At 38.4% G+C, this 17,679-nt stretch overlaps 1 protein-coding gene across 1 annotated transcript in view; it reads right to left on the reverse strand.

Annotated features, from left to right (window-relative positions):
• Positions 1 to 17,679, reverse strand: part of KIZ (kizuna centrosomal protein) — a 132,281-nt gene that overhangs the window by 70,783 nt on the left and 43,819 nt on the right. Inside the window, exons 5-6 of the mRNA XM_045885355.3 lie at positions 16,999 to 17,644; positions 16,314 to 16,632 (exon numbers count right to left, since the gene is read on the reverse strand). Of these exons, the coding sequence (XP_045741311.1) occupies positions 16,314 to 16,632; positions 16,999 to 17,644 (965 nt within the window). The remainder of the gene's footprint in view (positions 1 to 16,313; positions 16,633 to 16,998; positions 17,645 to 17,679) is intronic.

Genomic DNA, 17,679 nt, shown 5'->3' on the forward strand with positions numbered 1-17,679 from the left:
GAGGGTATTATGCTGAGCGAAATAAGTCAATCAGAGAAGGACATGTATCATATGACCTCACTGATATGAGGAATTCTTAATCTCAGGAAACAAACTGAGGGTTGCTGGAGTAGGGGGTGGGGTGGGAGGGATGGGGTGACTGGGTGATAGACACTGGGGAGGGTATGTGCTATGGTAAGCGCTGTGAATGGTGCAAGACTGTTGAATCTCAGATCTGTACCTCTGAAACAAATAATGCAATATATGTTAAGAAAAAAAAAAGAAGATAGCAGGAGGGAAAGAGTGAAGGGTGGGAAATCAGAGGGGGAGACGAACCATGAGAAACAATGGACTCTGAAAAACAAACTGAGGGTTCTAGAGGGGAGGGGGGTGGGAGGATGGGTTAGCCTGGTGATGGGTATTAAAGAGGGCACGTTCTGTGTGGAGCACTGGGTGTTATGCACAAACAATGAATCATGGAACAGTACATCTAAAACTAATGATGTAATGTATGGTGATTAACATAATAAAAAAATTAAAAAAAATGGGCAAAAGATTTGAATAGATATTTCTCAAAAGAAAACATACAAATGATAAGTTCAATATCACTTATCATCAGGGAATTGCAAATCAAGACCACAAGGAGATATCACTTCAATGCCTGTTAGAATGGCCATTATTTCAGAGGGGAGGAGGAAAACAAACAGAAAATAACAAATGTTGGTGAGGACATAGAGAAACTAGATCCTTATGCACTTTTGATAGGAGCATAAATGTTGCAGCCACTATGGAAAACAGTATTTATCCAAAAGAATAATCCAAAAGAATTGAAATCAGGATCTCAGAGAGAGATCATCACTACCATGTTCACTGCAGCATTATTCACAATAGCCAAGAGGTGGAAAAAAACTAAATGTCATAGGCAGGTGAGTGGATAAAGAAAATCTAGTATATATACAGAATGGAATAGTATTCAGCCATTAAAAGAAAGAAATCCTGTCAGATGCTATAGGATCTGAACATGGATGAACCTTGAGGAATTTATGCTACGTGAAACAAGCCAATCACAGAAGGACAAATACTGCATGATTCCACTTATATAAGATCTAAAGTAGTCAAATTCAAAAGGAGAAAGTAGAATGGTGGCTTCCTGGAGCTAGTGGAGAGGTCAATGGGGCTTGTTCAATGAGCATAAAGTTTCAGTTATTCAAGATGGAAAAGTTCCAGGGATATGCTATATATAATATTGTGCTTACAGTCAACAACACTATAGAGTACACTAAAAACATGATAACTTTTCAACAAATGGTGCTAAAACATCCATATGCAAATAAAATAAAATAAAATGAATCCAGAAACATATCTTATATCCTTAACAAAAATTAGCTCAAAATGGATCACAATCCTAAATGTAAAACAAAAACTATAAAACTTCTGAAAGATAACATAGAAGAAAACCTAGATGACCTTGGGTTATAGCTTTAACTTTTTTAGATACAAGACTAAAGGCATGATTCATGAAAAATAACTGATAAGCTAGACTTCATTATAATTAGAAACTTATACTCTACGAAAGGTAATATCAAGAGAATGAGAAGATAAGCACAGACTTGGGGAAAATATTTACAAAAGACACATCTGATAAAGGACTTAAATCTAAAATATACAAAGAGCTCTTAAAAGTGGACAATAAGAAAATGAACAACTCAATTAAAAATGGGCAAAAGATCTGAACAAACACCTCGCCAAAGAAGATATACAAATGATAAGTAAATGTATGAAAAGATGCTCAATATCACTAGGGAATTGCAGAGTAAAACAACATGATATATCATTACGTATCTATTGAAATAGCTAAAATCCAAGAAACTGACAACAACAAATGCTAATCAGGCTCTTAAGCAACAAGAATTCTTGTATGGAGATTAACATAAGAATAAAAAAAAAAAAGAAAAAAAAAGAATTCTTATTCATTGCTGGTGGGAATGCAAAAAGCCACTATACAAGACAGTTTGGCAGTTTTTTACAAAGCTAAACATAGTCTTACCATATAGTCCAACAACTGTACTCCTTGGTATTTACCCAGAGTTGAAAACTATATTCACATAAAAATCTGTACATGGATGTCTGTATCAGTTTTATTCATACTTGCCAAAACATGGAAGCCACAATGATGTCCTTCAGTAGGTGAGTGGATGAAAAACTACGGTATATCCAGGTAATATTATTTAGCACTTAAAAGAAATGAGCTATCAAACCACAACAAAGACATAGAGGAACCTTAAATGCATATTGCTTAGTAAAATAAGCCAATCTGAAAAGGCTACAAACTGTGATTCCAAGGATATGACATTCCAGAAAAGATAAGACTATGGAGACTACAAAAGATCAGTGGTTATTAACCAGGGGGCACGGATAGGAGTATGAATAGTGGGAATGGGGAGAATTTTTAGTGCAGTGAAAATCCTCTTTCTGATGCTATAATGATGGATACATGTCATCATACATTATCCAAAAACAGAGAATGTACAATACCAAGAGAGAACTGTAATGTAAACTATGGATTTTGGGTGATCATGATGTGTCAGTGAAGGTCTATCAATTGTAACAAACATACCACTCTGGTGCAGGATGTTGATAATGAGGAAAACTATGTATATGTGGTGGCAGAAGGTATATAAAAAATCTTTGCACCTACCTCTCACTTTTGTTGTGAACCTAAAGCTATTCTATAAAAATAAAGTCTTAAGAAATGTTAGGGTAAGTCTCATGTTATGTATGTGTATATGTGTTTTTTCAACACACACACACACATACATATATCTCCAGAATTTGACTACTTCTCACAGCTGTTACCCTAGTCAAGGCACTACCATCTCTCCCTGGATCACTGTAATGTTCTCCAAATGTCTCCCTATTCTCACCCTTCCCCCAATAGTTCACTTTCCATTAAAAAGCCAGTGTGATTCTTCATCTCCCTTAAAGCACAATCCAAAGTTCTTCCTACAGCCCACAAGACCCTTCATTATCTGGCCTGTTAATACTTCTCTCACTCCATTTCCTACCTTCCCCCCTCACCTCTTCTGGTCTAGCTGCACTGGCTTTTGTTCCTTTCCTAGAAACATCAAGTATGTTCCTACTTGAGGTCCTTTTTACTAGCCATTCCCATTGCCTGGTATGTTCTTCCTTAAGATATTCCCCACTCATCTCCCAGATATGAAAGGGGAGAAAGGAAATATAAATTGATAAATATACCAGGGTGAAAATTAAGGTGACAAATAATAAAGCAGGTTAAGGGATAGAGAAGGTATGGGTACAATTTAATGTGGCTTACTCATTCACTTATTTTAAGTCTCTACTCAAATGTCATTTTACCAGAAAGACGCTCCCTGATTAAATTGCATCTATGCCTCCTTTATACATTTAACCTGCTTATTCTTTGTTATAATACTTTTTACATAGATTGTCAGTTTATGGTATCTTCCTCCCCTCCACATGCATGATCACAAGTCCCATAAAAGCAAAATAGTACCTGGCACAGAGCAGGCACTCAGTAAATATTTAAGGTAATATGATCAAAGTCCTCTACTAGTTATCTACAGACTCATAACAAACTACCCCAAAACTGAGTAGCTTTAAACAGCCACCATTTTATTATATGTGATGATTTTGTGGATCAAGAAATCAGGTGGGGCTTAGCTGGGTGATTCTTCTACTTCATGTGTTAATTGAGAGAGGTTGGTTGGTGATATTTTGCTGGTAGATGCACTTGTCAGGAGGGTCCCAGAAGGCTTCACTACATGTCTGGCACCTTGGTGGAGATATCTGGAAGGACTGGCCCAGCAGGGACCACAGTCTAGAGTACCTACACATAATTTCTTCAGCACAGCAGCCTTAGAATAGTCATACTTCTTACATAATGGTTCAGGGTTTCAAGAACAAGTGGTCTAGCAAACAGGGCAGAAACTGCATGGCCTTTTATAGTTTAATTTTCAAAGTCAGAGAGCATCAATTCCACCATGCTCTATTTAGTTAAGTAGTTCATAAGCCCACACAGATTCAAGGGAAGTGGACAGAGACCCCATCTTTTGACAAGAGGAGTATTGAAGAATTTGTGGCCATATTTTAAACTGCCACAACCCCATACTGCACAATACAGAGATTTGGGCCTAAGAGGCGTTCAAAATATTTTGGTTGAATCAAAATGGAATTACAGAACATGGTTTTCAATTGGGGTACTATAATTAGAAGGAAGAACAATTTGATTCTTTCATACAGGGACTTAGAAAGAATAATTAATTTAAAATGGTCTACCTAATTTCAAAATCAAAAACATAAACATCCAATTCAAAACAGAATACCAGTGATGGACTCACAAGTAGACTGTACATAGCTGAGGAAAGAATCGATCAGCTAGAAGATATGTTAGTACAAACCTCCCAAAATGAAATGCAAAAAGAAAGAATAAAAAAAAAAAAAAGGAACAGACTATCCAAGCACTGTGAGATAATTAAAAAGGGTGTAACAAACATACAAATAATGGGAATATCAGAAGAAGAAGAAAGAAAGGAGCAGGAGAAATATTTGAAGTAATAATGGCCAAGAATGTTCCAAAGTAAATGACAGACACCAAACTACAGACCCAGGAAGCTCAGAGAACATGAAGCAGAATAAATATCCAAAAAACTACACCTAGGAATATCACAAAATCCTTAATGTGTATGCACCTAATAACAGAGCACTAAAATACATAGGCAAATTGACAGAACTGCAAGGAGAAACAGGTAAATTGATCATTACAGTTGAATACTTCAATACACCTCTGTCAGTAACTGGCATATCCAGTAGGTAAACAAGCAACAAGAATATAGCTGAAGTGAAGAGCACCATCAGTCAACTGGATCTAATTGACATTTATAGGCTACGCCATCTTAACAACAGCAAAATACACATTCTTCTCAAGCTCACATGGAACATTTGCCAAGGAAAACCATATTCTGGGCCAAAAAACACACCCCAAAGAAGTTAAAAGAACAGAATTCATAGAAAGTATGCCCTCAGACCACAATGGAATTGAACTAAAGATCAGTAACAGAAACATAGTTAGGATAACTCAAAATATTTGGACATTAAAGTACACATTTCTGAAGAACACCTGGGTCAAGGAAGATGTTTCAAGAGAAATTAAATAATATTTTGACCAAGTGAAAATGAAAGCACAAATTATCAAAACTTGTGGGATGCACCAAAAGCAGGGCTTACAGGGAAATTTATAGCACTGAACACATATATTAGAAAAGAAGAAAGGTCTAAAATCAGTAATCTAAGCTTCCACCTTAGGAAACTAGAAAAAAAAGAAGAGAAACTTTTCCAAAGTAAGCAGAAGAAAAGAAATAATAAAATTTACAGAAGAAATCAATGAAATTGAAAACAGGAAAACAACAGAGGAAATCAACAAAACAAAAAACTGTTTCTTTGAAAAAAGAAAAGCCAACAAAATGTATACACATCTAGCCAGGTGTCTCTTCCTCTTCTTGTAAGGGCTCCAGCCTTACTGGATTAAAGCCTCCTTTTTATGACCTCATTTAACCTAGATGACCTCTTCACAGGCCATATCTCCAAATATAGTCATGCTTGGAGCACTGAAGCTTCAACATATGAATTTTTTAATAAAGATTTTATTTATTTATTTGACAGAGAGAGCACAAGCAGGGGGAGCAGCAGGCAGAGGGAGAGGAAGAAGCAGGCTCCCAGTTGAGCAGGCAGCCCAATGCAGGGCTCGATCCCAGGAACCTGGGACCATGACTGGAGCTGAAGGCAGACGCTTAACTTACTGAGCCACCCAGGCCCCCCTCAACACATGAATTTTGGGAGACACAAACATTCAACCCATAATACAAGGCTAACCAAGGGGGAAAAAAATATACAAATGTCTGAATGAATGGCAGACAATCATTATTGATCCCATGTGCACTAAAGAGATAATGAAGGAACAGTATAAATAATTCTATACTCACAAATTTGATAACTCAGATGAAATGAACCAATTCCTAGAAGGACACAATCTACCAAATCTTACATAAAGAGAAACAGACAATCTGGATAGAACTATAGATGTTAAATAAATAAATAATTGATAATTTTTCAAAACAGAAAGTACCAGGTCCAGATTGTTCACTGGCAAATTCTACCAAACATTTAAAGAAGGAATTATACCAATTCTCTACAATATTCTGCAGAGGATAGAAGCCAAAAGAACACTTCCTAACTCATTATGTAAGGCTAGCATTATCCTTACACCAAAACTAGATAAAGACATTATAAGAAAGGAAACTATAAATCAGTATCTCTCATGAACATAGATGTAAAAATTCTCAAAAAAAATATTGGCAAACTGGGGCACCTGGGTGGCTCAGTCGGTTAAGCGTCTGCTTTCGGCTCAGGTCATGATCCCAGGGTCCTGGGATTGAGCCCTGCATCAGGCTCACTGCTCTGTGGGGAGTCCTGCTCTGCAGGGAGTCCTCCTTCTCCCTCTCTCTCTGCCTCCCTCTCCCCCTGCTTGTGCTCTCTCTCTCTGTCAAATAAATAAATAAAATCTTAAAAAACATATTGGCAAACTGAGTCCAAGAATGTGTTAAAAAATTACACACCATGACCAACTGGATTTTATCCCAGGTAAAGAAGGCTGATTCAATTATCTGAAAATCAATGAATGTAACCCATCACATCCCAAGGTAAAGAAGAAAAATCATATGATTGTACATTAGGTGCAGAAAAAGCATATAACAAAAGTCAACACCCATTCATGATAAAAACTCTCAGCAAACCAAGAATAAAGGGGAATTTCTTCAACCTGATAAAGAACAGATATTCTTCAACAGATAAAGAACAAAAAACCTATAGCTAACATTACATTTAATGTCAAAGAACTAGATGCAACAAGGCAAGAATATCTCCTCTCACTACTCCTACTCAACATTGTACTAGAAATCCTAGCAAACGCAGTAAGGAAGAAAATAAAAGGCATATAGATTGGGAAGAAAGAAATAAAACTGTTACTCACAGATGACATGCTTATCTATGTTGAAAATCCTAAAGAATCAACAACAAAAACTCCTGGAGCTAATAATAATTATAGCAATGGGTTGCAGGATTTAAGATTAATATACAAAAGTCAACTACTTTCTCAGCAAAGGAAACAAAACTAAAAGGCAGCCTACGGAATGAGAGAAGATATTTGCAAATGTCTTATCAGATAAAGGGCTGGTATCCAAAATCTATAAAGAACTTATCAAACTCAACACCCAAAAAACAAAAAATCCAGTCAAGAAATGGGCAGAAGACATGAACAGACATTTCTCCAAAGAAGACATAAAAATGGCCAACAGACACATGAAAAAATGCTCAACATCACTCAGTATCAAGGAACTACAAATCCAAACCACAATGAGATACCACCTCACACTGGCTAGAATGGCTAAAATTAACAACTCAGGAAACAACAGATGTTGGTGAGGATGTGGAGAACCCTCTTACACTGTTGGTGGGAATGCAAACTGGTGCAGACACTCTGGGAAACAGTATGGAGGTTCCTCAAAAAGTTAAAAATAGAACTACCTTACTACCCAGCAATTGCACCACTAGGTATTCATCCAAAGGATACATAGTGATTCAAAGGGGCACCTGCACCCCAATGTTTATAGCAGCAATGTCCACAATAGGCAAACTATGGAAAGAGCCCAGATGTCCACTGACAGATGAATGGATAAAGAAGATGTGGTATACACACACACGTGCGCGCACACACACACACACACACACTGAACTATATTACTCAGCCATCAAAAAGAATAAAATCTTGCCATTTGCAACGATGTGGATGCAACTAGAGGTTATTATGTTAATTGAGGTAAGTCAATCAGAGAAAAATACCATATGATTTCACTCGTCTGTGAAACTTAAGAAACAAAATAGATGAATATAGGGGAAGGGAATGAAAAATAAAATAATATTAAAACAGAGAGGGAGAGACTTTTAACTATAGGAACAAGCGGAGGGTTGCTGGAGGAGAGGTGGGTGGGGAGATGGGGTAACTGGGTGATGGACATTAAGAAGGACACTTAAAGTAATGAGCACTGGGTGTTGTATGCAATTGATGAATCACTGACTTCTACCTCTGAAACTAATGATACAGTATATGTTAATTAAATTGAATGTAAAATTTTTTTTAAAAGTCAACTGCTTTCTTATATAGCAGCAATGAACAACTGGATTTTGAAATTTAAAACACAATATATTTACATTAGCACCAAAAAAAGAGAAAAGTACTTAAGAATAAATCTAACAGTATATATGTAGAAGACCTACAGGAAGAAAACTACAAAACTGATGAAAGAAATCAAAGATCTAAATAATAATGAATAGATATCTAAATAAATGAAGAGATATTCCATGTTCAGGCATAGGAAGTCTCAACATTGTAAGATACCAGTTTTTCCCAACTTAAATTCCCAACTCTGCATCTTTTATCTATCTATCTATCTATCTATCTATCTATCTATCTATCTATCATCTATCTATCATCTAGTTTGTTTTTTTTTTAATTTTATTCTTATGTTAATCCCCATACATTACATCATTAGTTTTAGATGAAGTGTTCCATGATTCATTGTTTGTGCACAACACCCAGTGCTCCATGCAGAATGTGCCCTCCTCAATACCCACCACCAGGCTAACCCATCCTCCCACCCCCCTCCTTTTTTCTTTTTCTTTTTTCTCTCTTTCCCTTTCTTATCCCACTGCTTCAGGTCTTTTCTGATTTGTTTAAAGTATATTTTCTGGGGACGTGGTTACTCTGCTAGCATTTTGTGCTCTCATTAATCTATTCTCCTCTGCACAAAATGACGAGACGGAAAAAATCGACTCAATCATCTAGTTTTAAAGTAGGCTCCATGCCCAATGTGGGGCTTGAACTCATGACCCTGAGATCAAAAACTATAGGCTCTACTGACTGATCCAGCCAGGTGCCCCTTCAAACTTAACTCTGGATTCAATACAACATCAAACTCTCAGAAAGTTATTTTTCTGGATATTGACAAACTGATTCTAAAGTTTATATGGAAAGCAGAAGACGCAGAGGACTAATACTAGATGACTTCAATATTTATTATAAAGCTACTATAATGAAGACAGTATAGTACTGGTAAACAGATCAATGGGATAAAACAGAAAGCCCAGAAATAGACCCACACAAATACACTATTCAACTCTTTAATGGAAAAAGGATAGTCTTTTGAACAGATGGTACTGGAACAAATAAGACAACCACAAGCAAAAAGACAAAATGAATCTGGAAACTGACCCTTTGCCTTTTAAAAAATTAACCCCAAGGGCGCCTGGGTGGCTCAGTTGGTTAAGCGACTGCCTTCGGCTCAGGTCATGATCCTGGAGTCCCGGGATCGAGTCCCGCATCAGGCTCCCTGCTCGGCAGGGAGCCTGCTTCTCCCTCCGACCCTCCCCCCTCTCATGTGCTCTCTCTCTCTCATTCTCTCTGTTTCAAATAAATAAATAAAATCTTTATTAAAAAAAAAAAAATTAACCCCAAATGGATCACAGATCTAAATGTAAACTGCAAAACTATAATATTTCTAGAAGATAACATAGGACAAAATCTAGGTGACCTTATATTTGATGATGAGTTTCTAGATACAGTACCATAAGTATAATGAAAGAACAAAATTGGTAAGTTGGTCTTTATTAAAATAAAAAGCTTCTGGTGTCTCGAGATGGTGGCAGGGGCTGCGAGAACTGGTGGGACAGCAATCACTGCTGGGATCCACTGCCTTGGGGGAGGCTAAATAAAAAAGAAAGAAAACAAAAAACAATGACAAAAAACTTCTGCACTGAAAAAGACACTGTCAAGAGAATGGAAAGACAAGCCATACACTGGGAGAAAATATTTACAAAACCCTGATAAAGTACTTATACCTAAAATATACAAAGAATTCTTTAAGCTCAACAATAAGAAAACAAACAATCCAATTAAAAACTGGGCAAAAGAACTGAACAGGTACCTTGCCAAAGAAGATATACAAATAGTAAGTAAGTATATGAAAAGATGCTCAACATCATATGCTAGTAGAAAATTGTAAATTAAAACAATATACCATTGTGTACCTATTAGAATAGCTAAAATTTAAAAAAAAATTGACAATACCAAAGGGTGACAAAGATGGAACAGGAACTCTCATTCATTGCTGGTAATGCAAAATGGTACAGCCACTTTGGAAGACAGTTTAGCAGTTTTTTACAAAGATAAACACAGTCTTATCACACGATCTAGCAATTACACTCCTTGGTATTTACCCAAATGAGTTAAAAACATGTCTACACAAAAACCTGCACATAAATGTCTATAGCAGATTTATTCATAATTGACAAAATGTGTAAGTCAAAAAGATGTCCTTCAGTAGATGAATGGATAAATAAACTGTGGTATATCCAGGTAACAAAAATATTATTCGCACTAAAAAGAATGAGTTACCAAACCATAAAAAGACAAGAAGGAATTTAAAATGCATATTGCTTAGTGAAAGAAGTCAATTTGAGAAGGCTACATACTGAACTATTCCAAGAATATGACATTCTGGAAAAGGCAAAACTATAAAGAAAATAGATCAGTGGTGACCAGGGGTTTGGGTAAGGAGGAGGGAAAGAGAGATGAGAGGACAGAGCATAAGGGATTTTCAGGCAGTGAAAGTATTCTGTATGATACTGTAAAGGTCCATATATGACATTATACACTGTAAACAAAGCAAAACCAAGATATCCTCAGTATATTGCTTCATTCACTAGAGAAGAAACCAGAGAAATATTGTTTGCATGAGAAATTGCTTGTTAAGTAATGCAGATGTGTGCACCCACTTTTCTAGGTCCCTACCAGTCTTCCATGTTCCATCCCTACTTACCCGCCTGTGGCCATGAGTTAAAAATGCACTTGCTCAGATGGTGAGGGTACAGGGCAAGAGAAAGCAAAGGTCAGTGGCTGGGCCCAATCCAGATGGTTGCTGGGCCACTCACTTTGCCACCCCGGAACCATGTGTTGCCACAATGGACCCTGAACACATCTGATTCGGCCTGCCTTGGGTCAATATGGGTAGTGACTTCTACCCATACAATCCTTGCAAAGATACAATCCTTGATTCCAATTCTTCAATTGGATCGTATTAATTTTCCATTGCTGCATAACAAATTATCACAAATTCTGCACCCACCACAAACTTATCTCAGTTCTTGTTGGTCAGAGGCCTGGGTCTAGGTTAGTGGAGTCTTTTTTTTAAAAAAGAGATTTATTTATTTGAGAGAGAGTGTGGGCGCGTAAGCAGGGGGAGGGGCAGAGAGAGACTGAGAATCTCAAGCAGATTCCCCCCTGAGCGCAGAGTCCAACACAGGGCTGGATCTCACAACCCTGAGATCGAAACCTGAGCCGAAACCAAGAGTTAGATGCTCAACCAAATGAACCACCCAGCGCCCCTTGGCAACTGGTCTTATGCTCAGTCTCACCATGCAGAAATCAAGGTGCTGGCCAGGTCCGCAATCTTGTCTAACTCTGGATCTCCTCCAAGCTCACTGGCTGTCGGCAAATGAATTTCCTGCCATGTGGCCTTCTCGGCAAATGGCAGTTTGCTTTTTCAAGGCAAATAGGAGAGTGTATCAGCTGCTTTGAATCTCTGACTTCATAAAGACCCAGGCCCTTTTAAAGGCTGATCTGCTTAGGTCAGGCCCACTCTGGATAATTCCTTTTTGATTAGCTCAAAAGCAACTGATTTGGGACTTTATCATATTTGCAAAATCCTTCATGTCTGTCATATAACATAGACTAATCATGGGAGGGAAATCCATCAGATGCACAGTCCCACCCACACTCAAGGCAAAGGGATTATACAGAATGCATGCCAGGAGGCAGGACTCTTGGGAGCCACCTCAGAATTCTGCCTACCTTGTGGACAGAATTGCTGCATTAGTTTTCTGATGAAACTAATCATGTCAGATTAATTCTCCTAAGTGAAGTTACTCACCATATGACCCTTCAGCGTTGTGCAAAAGGTAGAAAATGAACTCTAAATTCATTAACCTGATATTCTAGGCCTGTTCCCGGCCATAGCTCAGGCACCATCTTAAACCTTTACTTCAAGGAGTCCTGTTCAGTGAGCCGCAGTCACACCCTTTGCTCTGTCCTCCCTTGCCCTCTGTGTGCTCTGTATCTACGTGCCTTCCCGCACTCTTCTTCCGGACCTAACTCACCTCTTTCCACCTCCTTCTGAATCGCAGCCTCGACAGCCTTCAAGATGCTGCATCAACACCTGTGCGAAACCTTTCCTGCCCTTTGGACTCACGCTGAGCTTATCTTCATTTGAGTTTGTCCTAAAGTACTGTGGTGGCTTGCAAAAAGTGACCATAAGCTTCCCTTCCCTGTGTACCCCCCCACCCCCGCTTTGTAATGTGACTCTGACACTTATCCTATCAAGAGATGGACCTCTTCACTTTTCCATCTGTTGACGCTGGACTGGACAGGTCTTTAGTCACAGGACACTAGCGAATGCGACTCAGGCCAAGACACTAAAAGCATCTGAGACCCTGGGGCTTGCCGTCTTGCTCTCTTGGGAACTCCACTACCACCACCAGGTGACAGGGTGAACTACTCTCCTGGATGAAGAGGGGCACATGGCCAAATTATCCCTGTGGCCCCAAATGACACTGGGCCAACCACCTGATACATGAAAAGTAATAAATGTCTGGTGTTCTAAGTCATGGCGCTTTGTACCAACATTTGCAGCAAACTATTTGAAAAGCAAAATTCTAGGTCCTCCTTTTTGACAGTTTTTTTTCCTCAGCTTCATTTTAGTATGCTTTCTTGTGAGAAGGGTTAATTATAACTTGTGATGAAGGAATTGTGCATGAAGCACAGCCTGGTTTTCAAAGTCTGGAAGTATCCATGGGATTGGGTCATGAAGCTTCTCAAAAACACTTGGCTTTTAGGTATAAGCAACCCAAGAGTCCATAAACAGATGAATGGATATACAAAATGTGGTATATCCATACACTGGAATATTATTTAGCTCATAAAATAGAATGAAGTTTTGATATTTGCAACAACATGTATGAACCTTAAAGATCTTATGCTAACTGAAATAATCCAGACACAAAAGGTCAAATATTGTGTACCAGAGACTGGGAGGAGGAAAGAATGGAGAGTTACTGCTTACTGATTATGGAGTTTATATTTGGGGTGAGGAACAACTTTTGGAAATAGACAGTGGTGACGGCTGCACAGTATGGTGAATGTCACTAAATTATATGCTTAAGATGGTACTTTTCAAATGTTTTTTATATTATAGCACAATTTTTACAAATCAGTAACATAATATACCCCAAACCCTTGAATTGTACACTTCAAATGGGTGGGTTGTATGGTATGTGAATTATATTTCAAAAAAGCCATTCAGTTTTTTTCTAAACAAAACAAACAAAAATCAAACAACACAAAATAATCCTTGGCTTCATTTTTCCTCTCAGATGGAAGCTATTCAGCATACTGCACTCCTCTTTTCACCTTTATTGCCAGGAAGCTAAAGACAAGTTTTAGGTCTGAACACAGCAATTCAGCTGGCACAAAGACGTGCTAAACATAGTAACTATCATCATCAGAGGTTCTAGTTTTCTGTTTGTATCTTCCTATGTGTCTGCCTTTGTCCCACCTCCTCATCTTTGTTAACTAAAATTCATTCAAATGACTTTTCTCCAAGCCCCCAAAAGACCCTAAAGTAAACTGAGATAATGAACCTTGGAGGTCACAGTGTCAGCTCTGTAAATATGATTATAGCCCCAGATTAATAATTAAGCCTCAGAGCAAAGAAGAGTAGCTCATGCTAAAGAATAAATAAGAGAAAGTAGGGCCTCAAAAGCAGTGGGAATGTCAGCAGGTTAACCAGCATTATTTAAAACCACTTACAACCTATTCGTGGGGAGTACTTTCACCACAAAAAAATCAATAGGCTCAAATCTGACAGCACAGACATCAACCAATATTGACTGACCTTTCATTCTGGGCATTCTTTTAAGGCAAATATTTAAAAATTCCCCAAATGCCCGTATTTCCCAATAAATTTTAGAAAACCATATCTCAAAATTCCAAGGAGCTTGGCTTTAAAGTCATAGGAAAAAGACATTCATATAGGAGAAAAGGAGATAGAATGCTCTTAATTCCACACATATACTCAATGTTTTTCATCTCAGAAAAAGACTGAATCCTGAGTAAGTACACTAGCCCCCTGGTTAGCCTACCAAAGTACTAACTTGGCCAATAAATTGCTATAAAAAGAAGCCTGTGAATACAAAACCCAAAATAGATGATTTTATCTCTAGTAATAAAGTTTCCGATGACGTAGTATGCAATATCTGTACCTCTTTGATGGGAAAGAAGTATTATGACTAGAAAAATCCATTTGGCTTGCCTCCACAATAAACCAGGAGAGGAAACTTGTCAGTTCTTCCATGCACTGTGCAAGTACTTTGTACTTGGGGGTGCTCTTAATAAATATTTCTTGAATGCCAGCTTGGAGTCAATCAGACTATAATTAAACTTTTCACATAAGTAGATTATGAATGGTAAAAAGCACTATATTGAAAAGGACAAAGTACTCTAGAAGAGAATATATACCCTGATACACAAGAATGCCCACTTAGCTTTTCACTGTTGCTGAGATGGTTGAAAACAAACAGTGAGGGGCGCCTGGGTGGCTCAGTGGTTAAGCCTCTGCCTTCGGCTCAGGTCATGATCCCAGGGTCCTGGAATCGAGCCCCACATTGGGCTCCCGGCTCGGCGGGAAGCCTGCTTCTCCCTCTCCCACTCACCCTGCTTGTGTTCCCTCTCTAACTGTGTCTCTCTCTGTCAAATAAATAAAAAATCTTAAAACAAACAAAAAAAACAAACAGTGACACCATTGCGGTATAAAAGAAAATTCTGGAGGTAGTGTGGAGGTTGGGGAGGCAGGCTGTATAGAAGGTCTGCCCCAATGGCTCAAATGTCACTCCTATGTCCTTGGCCTTGGTTTCCTCATTTTTAAAAGATGAGATCTATCTTAGGTTGTTTACTTAGGTTCCTTCTACCCCTACAAGAGATGTGATGCTATTTTTCATTGCAGAATTGCTTTTCTAACAGTTTCTATGCTCTCTATATAAGTCAGTAGTAAAAAATCATAAATGAGCTTTTATGAGTTGGATATTATATTTTTAAAGATTTATTTATTTATTTATTTGAGAGAGAGAGAGAGTGTGTGCGTGAGTGGGGGGAGGGGCAGAGGGAAAGAATTTTTCAAGCAGACTCCCCACTAAGCACACAACCCAATGCTAAGCCAGCTCTATCATATGACCCATAAGATCATGACCTGAGCCGAAACCAAAAGTCAGACTCTCAACCGACTGAGCCACCCAGGTGCCCCTATGACGTGGATATTGTAAGTGCTCAGAATGTATAACACTGATGTTGTTCCTATTTAACATTAAAGATTCCAGTGTCCTCATATTTACATTCAGAAAAGGAAAGCTGACTTAAAAATACTCTTAGCAGAACTTACAAACTCATATTTAACTGTAAGCCAACTTACAAATTCATATTTAACCGTAAGACACCCTGGCAAGGAATAGAAGGATTAAGCAAATTAATTAGATACAAAGTTCTTTGCCTCTAAAGCTGAACTCCTAGTAAGTTTAACTATTTGTCACTTTCTGTGTTATCAGAACTTCAAAATGATTTCTTTTCTTTTTTTTTTTTTTTAAAGATTTTATTTATTTATTTGAGACAGAGAGAATGAGAGAGAGAGAGCACATGAGAGGGGGGGAGGGTCAGAGGGAGAAGCAGGCTCCCCGCCGAGCAGGGAGCCCGATGCGGGACTCGATCCAGGGACTCCAGGATCATGACCTGAACCGAAAGCAGTCGCTTAACCAACTGAGCCACCCAGGTGCCCTCAAAATGATTTATTTTCTAAAAGGCTGGAAGGCAGGGTGTGGGGGGGAATGACTTCTGAATTAACTAGGGATTGTTTGGATATAATTATAAACTGCCAATCCACCATGATTCAATGATATTCAAGCTTTTAAAGCTATTTCATTAAAAAAAAGAAAAGAAAATTAGACCTATCTAAAAGACTGTTTATGAGACTTAAGGAACTTACACATTCATGGCTGAGGGTTCAATAATACATTCCCAGTGGAAGGGTCTCTAAAAATGTCTATAATTAAAAACAGAACAGTAAAAAAAAAATTGAATGGCTTACTCTCTTGTTGGTGAGTTAGTGGAGGATTCCTTTTTTGAATCAGGAGAGCTTAGGGTTTGCAAAATACAATTATGTTTTTCAGTGGATAGGGCATCTCTTTCTTGCTCAGAGTGGATTAATTTTAAGGCCTCTATTCCATCTTCTCCCTCCATCTTGTCACTCGGATTTGACTGTGGTTCTGGACTCTTGAAAATGAGATCATCTTCACTGACAGAGACTGTGAGGTCACTGCTACTGCTGCTCAAACTTTCCTCCGCCTGCTCTTCCTGCATTTTTCTGAAGGGTTTCTGTGACTCCGGGTCCCTGGGAGGAAGATGATCTGTAAGGGGATATGAATAGATTACCAATCACTAACTTCAGGGAGAAACGAGGTAAACACGTTCTGCCTCACAGGCGGAATTACTCAGCTAAAAACATGTAGAAACAATCCACAATGAATTACAGTATGTGAAAAATCATTAAAAATATCACAGTGGGTTTTAAAATCAGCAAATTAGCTTGCAAAAATATTTCCATGTCTATATTCAAGAATTCATTAGAAGAGAATTTGTTGGCCAAGTCCCTGGTTTGCTTTTTTGACAGAGATAAAATTAAAGAGTGTATGTTGTTCTTATGTAAGACTGCTACCACCCCCAAAACTGAACACCAACAAAAATCAGCAAACAATCTCAGCCTCTCGCCCCACCTGAGAAACCTTCCCAAGCAGAATCCTTCTCTTGAGAACACTTATTTTCAGATGCACGGTATTCTGAGACTGATACCCGAGAGACTGGCGGTCTGGCTCTTTCTTCCTTGACTTCAATATGTTCCTGTGTCAGTATTTCTCCCTCTGATCCCTCTGATCTGCTGGAACTGTCACACTTTAAATCAGTGGTTCTGTTCTCCGGACTTAATCTTTTCCGTAACAGGGAATGGAGTTCAGCAGACTTTTGGCCTTCAGATAAACTACTCTCCCCATGACGTGTGTTGCTTCCTATCTGCAAGCAATGAGTTTGTTCCTCCTCAGACAATGCACTGGCTGTGACTGGCATTTCCTCACCAATCTGAAGAGATGTCTTTCCATCTATTTTGTCAGACTTATTTAAGCACTGTGTGTCACTATTAGTTTGTACTACATAGCTGTCTGTCACATTACCGCTCTGGGCTGTCTGTCGGTGTGAATGTGGGTCAGGAATTGAAAAGTTCTTTGTGGGCTGGGGAGATTTCTGCTCTGTACTGAAACCTCCAGCGCTTGAGACAGCTGACATTTGGCGGCCCATAAAGATTGTTGCTGGTTGATACAATCCACTTGACATGGCTGTCCCCAAGTTAATTCCTGCCTGCCTTGCAACCTGCGACACCAAAAGAGATGTGGGTTAAACATCCT

The sequence above is a fragment of the Mirounga angustirostris genome, unplaced genomic scaffold (assembly GCF_029215605.1).
Source record: "Mirounga angustirostris isolate CCGP_5_RB_7025 unplaced genomic scaffold, mMirAng1.0.hap1 SCAF_10, whole genome shotgun sequence".
In the NCBI taxonomy this organism is placed as follows: domain Eukaryota; kingdom Metazoa; phylum Chordata; class Mammalia; order Carnivora; family Phocidae; genus Mirounga; species Mirounga angustirostris.